Here is a 14,799-nt window from a genome sequence, read left to right on the forward strand (position 1 = left end):
GTAGTGCCCGATGTCCCCAGGGGGTTCCGACCGTGCCGAGGCCGCAGTGGGCGAGCAGAAGCCCCCAGCCCTCGCGAATTCCCCGAGACGAAGCCCGGAAGGCCTCGCGCCGCTCCCGGAGCCGGCCGCCCTCCCCCGGCTCTCCAGAACGCTGAAGGGCTGGGAAGACTCGAGGCGCGGTCGTGCGTCCCTCCGACGCCGGGGAGCCAGGAGCCCCTCGCACCACCTGGCCCGCAACCCGGAAGCAGATGCGGACTGTGCGGCGCTGCCGGGTTGCGGTTCCGGGTCGGGCCGCGCCGCACCCCGCGCTCATCTAGCAGCCGCGGCTCCCCGCCCCCGCTCTCCGGACCTGGGCATCGGCGGCCGCAGGGCCGCTCCCGGGGCCACATGGCTGAGGGGGACGCAGGGAGCGACCAGAGGCAGGTGAGGCCCCGGCGGGGCGCTGACCCCCAGGCTCGGCCCGGCTCGGCCTCGCCTCGCCATCCCGGGCCTCCTCCGTCCGGGGCCGACCCGGTTCCCTCCTGCATAGCCCGGGCCGCCCGGCCGCGCCGTTTGCTCCACCGCGTTCCATTTTCCTAGTGCTTCCCCTCTGCCGAGCGCTCCCGGGCCGGCTGCATCTCGGCATTTGAGGGTTTGGCCTGCCTCGGACGGTGTCCTCGTCAACCATTAGCACGCGACTGAGCAGCTCTGGGCCGGAGGCAGAAAACCGGGTTCTGCATCCCGCCCTGTCTCCCGGGTCACCTTGGACAAGGTTCTTAGGACCCTTGGTTCCCGCCTTAGCAAATATGGGCAATAACACAGACCCTGGGGTTTCCAGAGAGCCCACCAAATCTTATATTCCTCTTAGTTTTGAGCTTTTTTTCTGTGTATGATTCACGTGGGCCTTCATAAGGCTATTCCTACAGGGCCATGAGGACAAGATGAGATACTGAGTTGAATGTATGCTTCACTTTCCATTTTTCACCATTTGGTCCAGTTGTTATTTTTTAACCTGCAAGCCAAAATTATGATTTCTGAAATATTTTGAGGCTTTGGATACCAAAATGACAAAAATGAACATCCAGCCCCACCCCGTGCCCATATTTAAAAAATAAAATAAAAATAATAATGAAGAATGAAAAGAAACTGAAACAACATGGAATATCCAGAAGAATATAGGGAGGGTAGAAATGCTATTAGTGGTGGGAGTGGGGATTATCTGTTTATATGTTTATCTTTTCAATTAAGACTCTCACTAATGGTTATGGAAGTGCAAACCCTTGGCCCACTAGTGGCTCAAAACACAGTAAGGACGTAGCAAGGACTATTACATTCACTCCAGTAGTGTCACTTACCCAGAAAATAGAGCTTTGGTGACCTGATGCTATGAACATTTGGCCTGCTAAGGCTCATCCAATAATCCTTTATCCAGTATAATGATGTTGAATGCTTATACCATATAAAGTACTGAGGAGGTTTTAAAGTTATATGTACACCGTACATTTGTTGACTTTTTTTTTTTAATCAACTTTCAGAATGAGGAAATTGAAGCCATGGCAGCCATTTATGGCGAGGAATGGTGTGTCATTGATGATTGTGCCAAAATATTTTGTATTAGAATTAGCGATGATATAGATGACCCCAAATGGACACTTTGCTTGCAGGTATATGTATATATATATATATATATATATTTTTTTTTTTTCCTGCTTCTCTACAGCCATTTTCCCGTTACAGTATTGACCATGATTATATATTATTGTATTCTCATGATTATTCATGCATGTGTTATTTTCTGAATTATCTTGGTTGTTGGCTTTTGTTGTGATAGATTAAACATATGTAGTTGTTAAATCCCAGATCATCCTTAAATTGCGCATGTGTTGATTGTTTTAATCTTTCTTATCCCAATTCTTCTAATTATTAAATGTGTTCATGTCCCATCGACAGACTTGAGTTACACTTCCTTTCATTATCCCATTCGTATAATGGGAGTTTTTGAACCTGAAAAGATGGCCAGTATTTAAAAGGAAAAATAGGTTAGCAATGTGGATGATCCATAGAGTAGATACTCTATGAATTGAGAATCATTTCTAGTTAGGATAAAATAAATGAAAAGTTCAGCTACAGCTTTCTGTCTTGGTGCATATTCTTTAATGACTGCCTGTATTTTCAACATAAAGGGTGCTAAAGTTGAGTTTTTGTATTTGTTTTTTTATAATACTTGTTTGAAAATCTATGGTTTTCTACAACTTTTTCATATAGCATATTTAATAGCTTTTTTTTTTTTTTTTTAGTATTTTTTTCAGAAAAATACCTGGAAAATGTTTTAGTGTCACTCTATTCATAATGCCTCTGTTACAAGTTTCCCTCTTCCTTTCAACGATCTTCACCCTTATTCTTTTTTGCGGGGGAAACAGGAAGCGTACTGGAGATTGGACCCAGAGTTGCTCTACCACTGAGCTACATCCACAGCACTTTAAAAAATTTTTTTTTCTTTTGAAATTTTGAGATAGGTTCTTGCTAAGTTGCTGAGGTTGTCCTCACGTTTACTAGCCTCCTCTGTTAGCCTCCTGAGCCATTGGGATTATGGGTGTGGACCACCACAACCTGCTTTCTTTATTTTATTTTTTTAACTTTCTCTACAAATAATTTGCTATTTGTTTTACTCCTTAAAATACTGGTAGCATCACTAACAACGTATTCAATGTTAAAAGCATAAATTTGGTAATTCTTTCCTGAGATTTAGCAAACCAATGATTATAAGTTTGGCAAGATAGAAATTTGTTCAGTGGCTAGTTTTATAAATATAGTTATTTTTGAACCATTATGAATTGTTAAACAGTTTTGTTTTTAAACTGCATTATAGGTGATGTTACCGAACGAATATCCAGGTACAGCTCCACCTATTTATCAATTGAAGTAAGCTATATTTCTAAATTTTATTTTTATAAAAAGACATTTTCAAAGATATTTCTCTGTACTATGCATTGCATTTTATATAAAATATTTTTATTAAAATATAGAGATTAGAAAACACCTTTTTGATTTGGTGTAGTACATTTAAATAAAAAATTAAATTACCTAAAAACACATTGAATTATGCCACCTAATATAAAAGAGAAGTACAGTGTTCATGGGGTTTAAGTAGCTACAGAATTATCTTTAGAGATGGGGAAGAAAACCTCTTTATTCAGCCTAGTCATCTGGAAACCCTGACCTTTAGGGTTTCTCCTAACCTGCTGTCCTAGCCACAAAATATTGTGCTTAAGAATTCCCTCCCTTCTAGGAATTATCCAGGGTGCTTCTCATGGTTGTCCCTGCTCCCTCTCCTCCTTGTTATTGAGCTTGCTTTTAAGTCCAAGCTTAATCTTTATGCGTCATGACCTGTTGATGCAAGCAACCTGTGATCTACCTTGCCTCCTTGACCTAGTAGTATGTATAAACCATGGGAATAGATTGGCATAACAATCTGTTATTAAAATTTTTACTGACTAGTGGGATTACTTTTTGTGTGTTTTAAAACCATAGTAGTAAATTACTAATAAAACTGGTTCTGTAATTTAAAAAAAATTATTACAAGTGATAAATGAATGATTGTAAACATAAATTTCCTCTTTCAGAGAAAATTTTTTTACAGTCACATAACTAAAAGCTTGTTAGAGCTGTTGAGACACTAGTTACAAACAATAGTTGGGAACTTATGGTATTGTTGCAAATATTGTGAATCTGGAAATTTAGATTCTAGAACCTGTTCTGCCACTTATGTAAACTTGGGCAGGTTTATGATACCTTATGAACTCATGTTTGTTTTTTAAACCATTAAAACTGAATAATAGAAAAAAGACATACAAACCAAATGGCATCTTAACAGTTCATGTGCAAAAATGTTTTCAGACTCAAAATAGCTCTCTTATAGAATTCCAGGATGTGAGAGGAAAAAAGCAAACTAAACTGGAGGTAGATAGATATACAGATAGTTTATATATATATATATATATATATATATATATATATATATAATAGATTCAATAGAATAAAAATGACCATGATTTCCAATTTCTTAACAAAAAACTGATTAAGTTGGTATTGGGTTTTTCGTAGTTTCTTGGGAGGATTAAATTAGTTAATGCGTTTTGAAACCCTATAGAGTTATATAAAGAAGGATTTTAATGAAAATAGATGTTTTTTAAAAATTAAACCAATCTGTGTATTAATGAAAAAAAGCAAACTAAACTGAGGTAGATATACATATAGTTTATATATATATAATAGATTCAGTAGAATAAAAATGACCATGATTTCCAGTTTCTTAACAAAAAACTGGATAAGTTGGTATTGGGTTTTTCGTAGTTTCTTGGGAGGATTAAATTAGTTAATGCATTTTGAAACCCTATAGAGTTATATAAAGAAACATTTTAATGAAAATAGATGTTTTTTAAACATTAAACCAATCTGTGTATTAATCAGTAATTCTTTTTGAAATATTAATGCAGTTCTTGAATAATCTTCTTTATTATGCTTTATTCAATCTTAGTGCTCCTTGGCTTAAAGGGCAAGAACGTGTGGATTTATCGAACAGCCTTGAGGAAATATATATGTAAGTGACAAGTGATTAAAAATATCCTGTTAGTCATTCTGTTTTGTGCCCTTACTGAGACTGTGATATGTTAGTACCTTTTCTAAACTTTTTGTTAAAACTTTCCATTAAGAAAAAAACTCACTTGAAATACCTTGTTATGTTAGTTATGTAATTTCATAGGTACATTTGATATGACTTTTATTTATTTACAAAATAGTAACATTTAGAGCTAATAGACATAAAAAACACTTAACTGGCTTGCAAAAGTAAATTCAGAGGTATTGCTTTTTTATATATTTTCATCGCATGTGTAGAATGAAATTGATAGAATTCTAACCATGATTACCTTATTAAACTTCTAAATGTTTTGAAAGATAATTTCTCTTATTTTAAGCCATAAGACTCAGAGTTTATTGATACGGTTTTTCTTCCTTTCTTTCTTCCTTTATTCCTTCATCAACAAATATTACATGGAAAGCACTGTATTAAATCCTGGATACACATGGTTATCAAAACCAGAATCCCTTTTTTCCATGGTATTTAGAATTTGCAGGGAGGAGGAAGATATCTTTGTACGTTGTAAAATGAATGTAAAACTAAAGCTGTGATAAATTCATAAAAGGAAGGTAGACAGTGCTATGCTGAGTTTGAAATAAAACCTGTCCTACTCTAGGAGGTCAGGGGCAGCTTGTTTGATTAAGAGCTGAGTTAATTAGGTGAAATTAACTCCAGTGAGAGGTCTCAGCATGTACAATGGCTCTGTGTCAGGAAACTTGACACCTTTCAGGAAACAGTAATGGTAATACCAAATCGGAAGAGAGAGGGCAGGAGAGGGAGGGGACATGGTGAGAAATGACTTGAGAGGTAGACAGGGAAGGTCCTGTGGAGTTTTGTCAGCTATGTTAAGGAGTTTTGTCTTTATTCTAAGCATCATTGGAAGTAGAATTTTAAGTAGTAGGGTACCAGTGATAAGATTTTCATTTTGAAAAGATTGTCATATTTCTATGTGAAGACTGATTGGAAAGTAGCAAGAATAGATGTGGGATATCAGGAGGTTGATAAATTAGTACAAAGGAGATAAGATAGATTTGGATTAATTTTAATTATATATACTAAATTTATTAAGATGAATAATAAATTGGATTAAATAAATAAATAAATCTGGAATATAATTTTTTTTCCCTAATCCAGGAACTAGTAAGGATTCTATTATATGTTCTAGGTGGCCACCCCATTTGGTACAGTGAGAGTACTCCCTTTGTGTCCCTGGGATCCAGGCCAGGTTTCTTTTCCTTCCAAAATATTTAATTAGAACATGGTAAGTCATTATGGAATCCATTCTACTTGTTCCTTTCTAAAGGAAGTAGTGTCTTTCTTGGGTCCCCATTTAGTGATTCTTTTATCCTAGGCCTATAAATGTTATTTCCTCAATAGCATTTTTTTGATATCTGTCTCTAACCTTACTGGCCACTCCAATTTTTATGCTCCAAACTTCTTTGAATAATCCTTTATTCTTTATTTGCTAATTTATCCCATCTTAAAGCAGAATAAGTTGTTTACAGCAAATTTAGTCAAAATTGACATTTTAATGATAACATCCAGTGGTTGTTTTTCAACACTTACCTTACTTGACCTCTGTAACTTAGTGATATTGACCACTTCTTTCTTTCTTAAAAATCTTTCCACAATTCTATCATGACTTCTATCATATTAATCACATTTATCAGTTAGATTTTTCTCCTACCTACGCAGTGTTATACAGTCTCCAGTCTGAAATAGCTTCCTGTCTACCTTTTCCCTATCCCCAATGTCTTTCCTTTTACTAAGAGATACCCTTCAGTACAACATAACTTGTGTGTTCTCTTTAACTAGTTCTGCTGAGCTATTTGAGATTTAGGAAGGTTTAGAGATTATAAAGCAGTTTGTTATAAAGAGAGAATATGGGTCTTATTGTTTTGTTTATTTAAAGAGTGTTTGAATAATCTCAGTTCAGTGCTATTATTTTCACATATATGGTCTAAATATAAATACTCATTATATGGTGTTTTATATAAAAGGAGGTGCTGTGGTACATGTTCATAATCCCAGCTACTTTCTCAAGTAGGAGGATTGAAAGTTCAAGGCCAGCCTGGGAAACTCAGTAAAACCCTATCTCAAAATAAAAAATAAAGCCAGGCGTGCTGGCACATGCCTGTAATTCCAGCTACTTGGGAAACTGAAGCAAGAGGATCACAAGTTTGGGGCCAGCCTAGGCAACTTGGTGAGACGCTGTCTCAAAATATTAAAAAGGCTGCGACGCACCTCTGGTTCAATCCCCAGTACCAAGATAAATAAAAAATAAAAAGGTCTAAGGCTGTTGCTTGATGGTAGGTAGGTATTGAGCTTCAGTGCAACAACAGCAACAAATTTTAACCATATTTTCCATAAAATTCCAGCAGGGGGCAGCAAGTGAAAAATGTTTTCCAACTTCAAAAATTAAACATAACACAATATGAACATAGTTTTTAATGATTCTAGTTTTTATTCTAAATATTATAACATTAAGATTTATACATTTCATATCATTTTTAATGCTAAATTTGATTTTTGCCTAGGTGAAAAGATAAATTATGGTTAGTTGCTGGTTATGGAAAGAGAAAAAAATTAAAAAAAAAGTTTTTCCAGTAAACATTTATGGACCATCTCATTGTTAGGTACCCTATTAGGAATTTGGGAATAAAAATTAAGAGGAATGTGTAACTATACAATATAGTGGGAAGATTACTAAGTTCCATGTATAATAGCACTTTTTGATGGTTTAGCAATAAATTATCTCACAGCATTTGGATAATGTAAGGGTGGGTTCCATTGTGAAGGTGATTTTTGTTTGCCAATTAAATAAAAGTGAGGAGGACTTTTCTGGTAGAGGAAACTATTTAAGCAACATCATGTCAGATGAGACACAACCTATTAATTTTTGGAGTTTTGCAAATTATGTTAGTCAGCTTTCCATTACTCTAACAAATACCTTAGATAATCAATTTATGAAGAGGAAAGGTTTATTTTGGCTCATAGCTTTGGAGGTTTCAATCTAAGATTTGTTGGCCTCATTGCTCTGGTCCTCTAGTGGCACATCATAGCAGGAAGTCATGGTGGAGGAAAACCACTTCTTTCACTTATCTCATGCCTGGAAAGTGAGAAAGAAAGGAAGAGAGCTGGTGTCCTACTGTCCCTTTCAGGGCATGGCCCCAGTGACCTGAATTACCTCTCTCCAGGCCTTACCTCTTAAAGGTTCGTTACCTCCCAGTAGCACTAACCTTCAACACATGGGCCTTTGAGGACATTGCAGATGTTAACTGTAGCACAAATAATTTTAAGTTTTAGATATTATGAATTGGGGTAGGTATGAGAGGAGGGACCCTGTAAGACAGGATAAGGAATTTGGGCATTATCATGTAGGTTCTGTGCATTTTAGGGAGGGAAATAGAAGTAATCAGATTTGTCTGACTATAAGGAGGAGGAGCTGGGCAGGAATTGGACTTGAAGAAAATGAGTAGAAGGTTGTAAAGTGTTTGAAGAAAGAAGTGCTATAGGAAGAGCAGGCAGTAACTCAGGAGGGATATGATGGAGGCCTTTATTAAGGCAAAGAAGAGGCAAATGGAGAAAAATAGTTAGTTAAATAGATATTTACAATATAAACTAGGGCCAGGCATGGTGGTACATACCTGTATTCCCAGTGGTGTGGGAGGCTGAGGCAGGAGGATCATGAGTTCAAAGCTAGCCTCAACAAAAGTGAGGTGTTAAGCAACTCAGTAGGAATCTATCTCTAAGTAAAATACAAAATAGGGCTGGGGATGTGGCTCAGTAGTTGAGTGCTTCTGAGTCTAATCTCCAATACCCCCCACACACCCCCTAAAATAAGAATATAACCTAGGATTTGGTGAAGGATTTGATATAAATTAGTTTGATTATCTTAATTTTTTAATGAAAAAATAACCATAATTTAAAAAACATTTTTTTTTTTTAGGTGTTGATGGCCCTATATTTTATTTATTTATTTATTTATTTATTTATTTATTTATTTATATGTGGTGCTGAGACTTGAACCTATGCCTCACACATGCCAGGCAAGCACTCTACCACTGAGCCACAACCCTAGCCCCACAATTATTTTAATAAAATAAAAAAGTACATAATAAATTTAAAATGTTTAGGACATTATATTAATTGTTAAGATAAAATGAAAGGAGTTTATGGTATTTGAATTTATGATGGTCCATTTTAACAATGTTTAATTTAAAAATATAATTTTTTTTAACTTCCTATAGCTTTTTTGTTCTTGTTTTTTTTTTTTTTTTTTTTTTTTTTTTTTTCTTTTTATTGTAAACAAATGGGATACATGTTGTTTCTCTGTCTGTACATGGCGTAAAGGCATACCATTTGTGTAATCATAAATTTACATAGGGTAATGTTGTTTGATTCATTCTGCCATTTTTTCCCTTCCCCCCCTCCCCTCCCACCCTTCCCCTCCCCTCCATCTATACAGTCCTTCCTTCCTCCATTCCTGCCCCCCTCCCTAAACCCAACTCCAACCCCAACACTAACCCTTCCCACCCCCATTATGTGTCATCATCCACTTATTAGCGATATCATTCTTCCTTTGGTTTTTTGAGATTGGCTTATCTCACTTAGCATGATATTCTCCAGTTTCATCCATTTGCCTGCAAATGCCATAATTTTATCATTCTTTATGGCTGAGTAATATTCCATTGTATATATATACCACATTTTCTTTATCCATTCATCAATTGAAGGACATCTAGGTTGGTTCCACAATCTGGCTATTGTGAACTGAGCAGCTATGAACATTGATGTGGTTGTATCTCTGTAATATGCTGATTTTAAGTCCTTTGGGTATAGGCCAAGGAGTGGGATAGCTGGGTCAAATGGTGTTTCCATTCCAAGTTTTCTAAGGAATCTCCACACTGCTTTCCAGAGTGGCTGCACTAATTTGCAGCCCCACCAGCAATGTAAGAGTGTACCTTTCTCCCCACATCCTCGCCAACACCTGTTGTTGGTTGTATTCTTGATAATTGCCATTCTAATTGGGGTGAGATGGAATCTTAGGGTGGTTTTGATTTGCATTTCTCTTATTACTAGAGATGTTGAACATTTTTCCATATGTTTGTTGATTGCTTGTACATCTTCTTCTGTGAAGTGTCTGTTCATTTCCTTAGCCCATTTGTCAATTGGATTATTTACATTCTTGGTGTAGAGTTTTTTGAGTTCTTTATAGATTCTGGAGATTAGCGCTCTATCTGAAGTATGATTGGCAAAGATTTTCTCCCACTCTGTAGGCTCTTTCTTTGCATTGCTGATAGTTTCCTTTGCTGAGAGAAAGCTTTTTAGTTTGAATCTATCCCAGTTATTAATTCTTGCTTTTATTTCTTGTGCTATGGGAGTCCTGTTGAGGAAGTCTGGTCCGAAGCCGACATGTTGAAGCTCTGGACCTACTTTTTCTTCTCTTGTTGTTTTTTGTGGTGCTGGGCTTTGCACGTGGTAGGCAAGTGCTTTGCCACTGACCTACGTCCCAGCTCTTTTTCACATTTTGATGAATCATGGAATCTTAGGTTTCAGTGTTGTCAAGTGAGGCCTGTCAAAGCAGAAATTGTGCTGGACAAAGCTATACAGACAAGGAAGACTTTTCTTCAAGTTTACTGGGATAAGGAAAGAAAGGTCAGAGCTAAGTTGGAACCTAACTCTTCTAAAATGAAAGGCAAGAGAGTTTTTAAGGTCTAGAAAGAGCTACATGGAAAAGTATACAGGTTAGGGGGTGGTTAATCAATGGATGTGTTGAACATTTTGAATTATTACTGGTTACAATGGTGCCCCTTGCTGTTAGGCTCCGAGACTGGGAGATAAGGTCACTGTCTTCCTTGAGGATTATGTTTCTAGGGGATGTCTTTCAGGTTCTTGAGATGTATTTGAGTTGTAAAATCCAACAAAGATCTTCTATAAAATGTTTCATACATATTTTTAAAAGGTAGAGAAAGAATTTACAATGGCAAGTTTTTCAAAGAAAACATTATAAGAAAAAGGAAGGTTGGGGTATAAGGACAGGGAGTAACCTGTCTAAGCTTAGGCTGAGGATAAGGCTGTTCTGGTCAGGCTTCTGTAGTCAGTTTTTGAAGTAGTATGACTCTCTTATGTCTGTTTTCTTATCTGTAAAATGGGGATGATAATATTATGAAAATTAAATGACACAGCCCATGTAATGTACTTTAGTATATAGTAGGCATGTTTCAGTCAGCTTTCTATCACTATAACAAAATACCTGAGATAATCCAATTTGTAAATTGACAAGGTTTATTGTGGCTCACAGTTTTGGAGGTTCATGTCTGGCCCCCTTGCTCTGTCTGATGAGGCAGCATACATCATGGTGGGAGCACATGGCAGGATACAACTACTCATATCATGAGCCAGGGAACAAAGAGAAAGAGGAAGGGGCTAGGATCCCACAATCAACTTCAAGGTCATGTGCCCAGTGGTGTAAGGATATCACATTAGGCCCTACCTCTTAAAGACTCTACCACCTCCTTGGACTGCCACCCTGGGGACCAAGCCTTTTTTTAACACATGGCCCTTTCAGTAACATTCAAGATTCAATTTATAGCAAGCAGTCATTTTTGTTGTTCTTATTAAGAGACTCATCTCATCCAGTTTTATTATTATTATTATTATTATTATTATTTTTTTTTCAGTTTTATTATTTTGAAAATGTAGTCACTGAAACTTAGATCAAGTGACTTAAGGTCACACAGCTTATAGTGCAGAGCTTTACCATTAAAGTTCACAAGTGTAGATACTGCAAAATGAGAGCTACAATATTAGAGCCATAGGTAAAATTAGAGTTAGAAGTAACTTTGTTGTACTCTTTATAGATGGGATTGTTATTTAAGTTGTTCATCAAATAGGTCAAATAAAATATTTATGTTTAACTTTTTTCTACAATTTGACTTTGTAGGTAAAAATCTAACATCTCAGTTATAATGAGTAGTTCTCCAATGTTGTACAGTTCTTAGGATTTAACAGACTTCCTTTAGTGTCATTTGGGGAAGGGGATGAGAGTTTCAGTAGACAGGACTCAGTTTTTGTCACTTTAATTGGCTTCTGATTTCATTGCAAAATAGCAGAAGTTTGAAGGCCACTCTTACCAAATTTTGGTGGATATTTTAAAGATAGGAATAAACTATTGTCATTAGAGAAAACACAAATATAACAGTAACAACAGTAATGAACAAAAAACTCCAAAACACAACCCACCCATCATCACTTTTTATGACCTTTGAGGTCTAAGGGAAAGAATGATTTCACTTTATGCAGGAAGTCTTTCACATCCTGTGACTTTCTTATGCCGGCTTTTCAATAGCAGTCTTGTTAATTGCTAGTGAAGAAAGTACTCAATAAATGATGCTAAACAGCAGTGCAGTTGTATATTCCTCTGCAGGAAGCCATGGGCCAGGGGAGAGGCAATCTGGAGTGAAAGTTTCATTTTTTTTGTTATTGGGGAAAATTACTTATTAATTGTAAAAATTCTTCAAAGGTTTTTTTTTAAGTTTTAATATGAATTTGTATTTGCAAAGGAATGATTTTCCTGTCTCAATGGGTAGTTGTAAGGATTAACTGAAGTAATAATCATATACAGCATTTTTACATGTCTTTTATGTAGAAAATGTTCAGTAAACACAGGTGTTAGTATCACTGGTTAGGGTGACGTTGATGTGAAGAATTCAGTAGAATGAGATTAGGAAATAGAGTTATGTGCAAAACCAAGAATTTATTAGGGTAGTGATTACAAATAGTGAGTAAAGAGTCCCCATCACCTTACTTTCTACCATATCCCCAAGGCTATAGGTAGTGTGTGATTCGTAGGAGAGGCTCTTGAAAGATTTGTTGAATGAATTGAGAGAGGTTCACTTTGAGAAGAAAAAGATTTGGAAAATTTTCTTTTTTTTTTTTTAACTTTAAAAGCTCTTTAGGGCTGGGGAGATAGCTCAGCTGGTAGAGTGCTTGCCTTGCAAGCACAAGGCCCTGAGTTCGATCCCCAGTACCGCCAAAAAAAACAAAAAACAAAAAAAAAAAGCTCTTTAAATTTTTTAAATTTCTTATAAGCAAGAATTATAGACTTTTAGAGACATAATGCTTTAAACTTCTCATTTCATGGATGAGGAGACTGAGACTCAGAGAAGTCAAGTAACTTATTTACCTAAGGTCATAGCTGTGGGTAGGAGAGTAAAAATGCAGTTGACCTGAGCTTTGGACCTCAGTCCTGTGTTCTTATTTCAGCTCTGGGCTTCTTAAACTGCGTGGAAGATCATCTTGGACAAGTCAACATATTTCTATAGAATTTATTTTCTCATTTGTATTATGGGGAAGTAATACATTAGACAATCACAAGGATTAAATGTGTTTATATATGTTAAGTATGGGGGATTTAGTATATCCATAATACATTTTATCTTGCATGTCTTCATGAACTCTTTCAAGAAGAATGGATAGAAATAGAAATTGTTTAAAAGAAATTCAGCAGTGTTCTCAGTTTTAAAAATCCTTTCCAAGTAACTTTTGCTCTAAAAAGAAAGGTTATAAAAAGACATAAGGAGGATTATTTTAGTGCTGGAAGTTATTGTTGATATAAGGAGGGTTTGAGAATTATTTGAAACTAGTTTTGTTTCTTTCATTTTCTTCTTCATGCTTGTTTTGAAATGGTGGGTGCTGATGAGTGGTGATAGAACAGTTTCAAGGGGAAACTTAAAGGAAGGTAAGGTATTGCTATGATATAGTGGAGTGATTTTTTTAACACACCAAAACTAACCTAAAATTTGAGTCATTACTTAAAGAACAGATACTTGACCTTTATTTTATTGTTGTTGCCATGGTGTAACCTAATTATGGGCATGACTTTAAGACCCAGAACACATTCTTTTTCTCAATGATCCTCTGATACAATTTTAATCAGGGTCAGCCAAACATTATTTCTAACCAAAATGAATCGATTAGGCAATAGGATATTTTGTCAAAAACAAGGTATGACTATAAAATTGTTGAATGAATTGTCTTAGTTCTTCTGAATCAACTGTATGAAGGAGTTCCCAGTGTGCTTTGCAGTTTTCTTTTTGAAATAAGTATACTAAGTTGTACCAATTAAGTGGTTGGAAGTTATTCAGAAGTTCAGAAAAGTGAGCAGTGATTAGACATCAATACTGAAACTGTATTCCCTGATAGAAACATAATCACATTTATACCTATCTAGTGCATCCAGTTCAAATGCAGAAATTTTCTTTCCCTTCTTTGGTTCAACTCTTCTATTTATTTTAAGTAAGACTATGTTAATTTTGGAGTTAGTTGGGATTTTTAATGTTGATATAAACAATCTTATATGTTAAATACTCACACAATCTTTTTATAAATACTTTTGAATAAGACATGATTAGATTTTTAAAATAACGTTGTCAGTTTTAAATGTGTCTGTTTTGTTTAATTTGAGAAGGGAATTTTTGAAATAACAATTTTTTCTCTTGAATTTTGTTTAGACAGAATATTGGTGAAAGTATTCTTTACCTATGGGTGGAGAAAATAAGAGATGTGCTAATACAAAAATCTCAGATGACAGAACCAGGTAGGATTGAAAAATACTATTAATGCTCTGTTAACTTATTATAGTAATTAATTTTTCACATAGATATTCTAATTGAAGTTTCATATGAAAATTTGTGGTTTGTATGTAAAAATAAAAATTTTCTTAGAAAGTTCATTTACTTGTATATTTATGGTAATTTTTTTCTTTTTATTTATTTATTTTTTTTTTAAATAAGGCTTAGCTGCTTTGTTTTCATATTATACTTCCTTTTTCTTTTGGTACTGTGGGCTTAACCCAGGGGTGCTCAACCACTGAGCCACATCCCTAGCTCTTTTTTATATTTTATTTAAAGAAAGGTTCTTGGGCTGGGGAGATAGCTCAGCTGGTAGAGTTCTTGCCTTACAAGCACAAGACCCTGAGTTCAATCCCCACTACCACAAAAAAAAAAAAAAAAAAAAAAAGATAGGGTCTCTCTAAGTTGCTTAGACCCTTGCTAAATTGCTAAGGCTGGCTTTGAATTTGTGATCCTCCTACCTCAGCCTCCTGAGCTGCTGGGATTATAGGCTTGTGCCTCGAACCTAGCAATTTACATATTATACTCTTAAACAAAATAGTTTAA

The 14,799-nt window shown here is 36.0% G+C and overlaps 1 protein-coding gene across 2 annotated transcripts in view; it reads left to right on the forward strand.

Moving 5' to 3' along the window:
- The first annotated feature begins 266 nt into the window (after positions 1–266).
- Positions 267–14,799, forward strand: part of Impact (impact RWD domain protein) — a 31,497-nt gene continuing 16,964 nt past the window's right edge. The window contains exons 1-5 of one of the 2 annotated variants that reach the window (XM_047526848.1): positions 267–423; positions 1,515–1,643; positions 2,849–2,901; positions 4,517–4,579; positions 14,134–14,219. In XM_047526848.1, coding sequence (XP_047382804.1) covers positions 388–423; positions 1,515–1,643; positions 2,849–2,901; positions 4,517–4,579; positions 14,134–14,219 — 367 coding nt within the window. In that variant the 5' untranslated portion in view covers positions 267–387. The remainder of the gene's footprint in view (positions 424–1,514; positions 1,644–2,848; positions 2,902–4,516; positions 4,580–14,133; positions 14,220–14,799) is intronic. The other variant, XM_047526847.1, reaches the window with a different exon arrangement.

This window comes from Sciurus carolinensis, chromosome 15 (genome assembly GCF_902686445.1).
Source record: "Sciurus carolinensis chromosome 15, mSciCar1.2, whole genome shotgun sequence".
NCBI classification, from domain to species: Eukaryota; Metazoa; Chordata; class Mammalia; order Rodentia; family Sciuridae; genus Sciurus; species Sciurus carolinensis.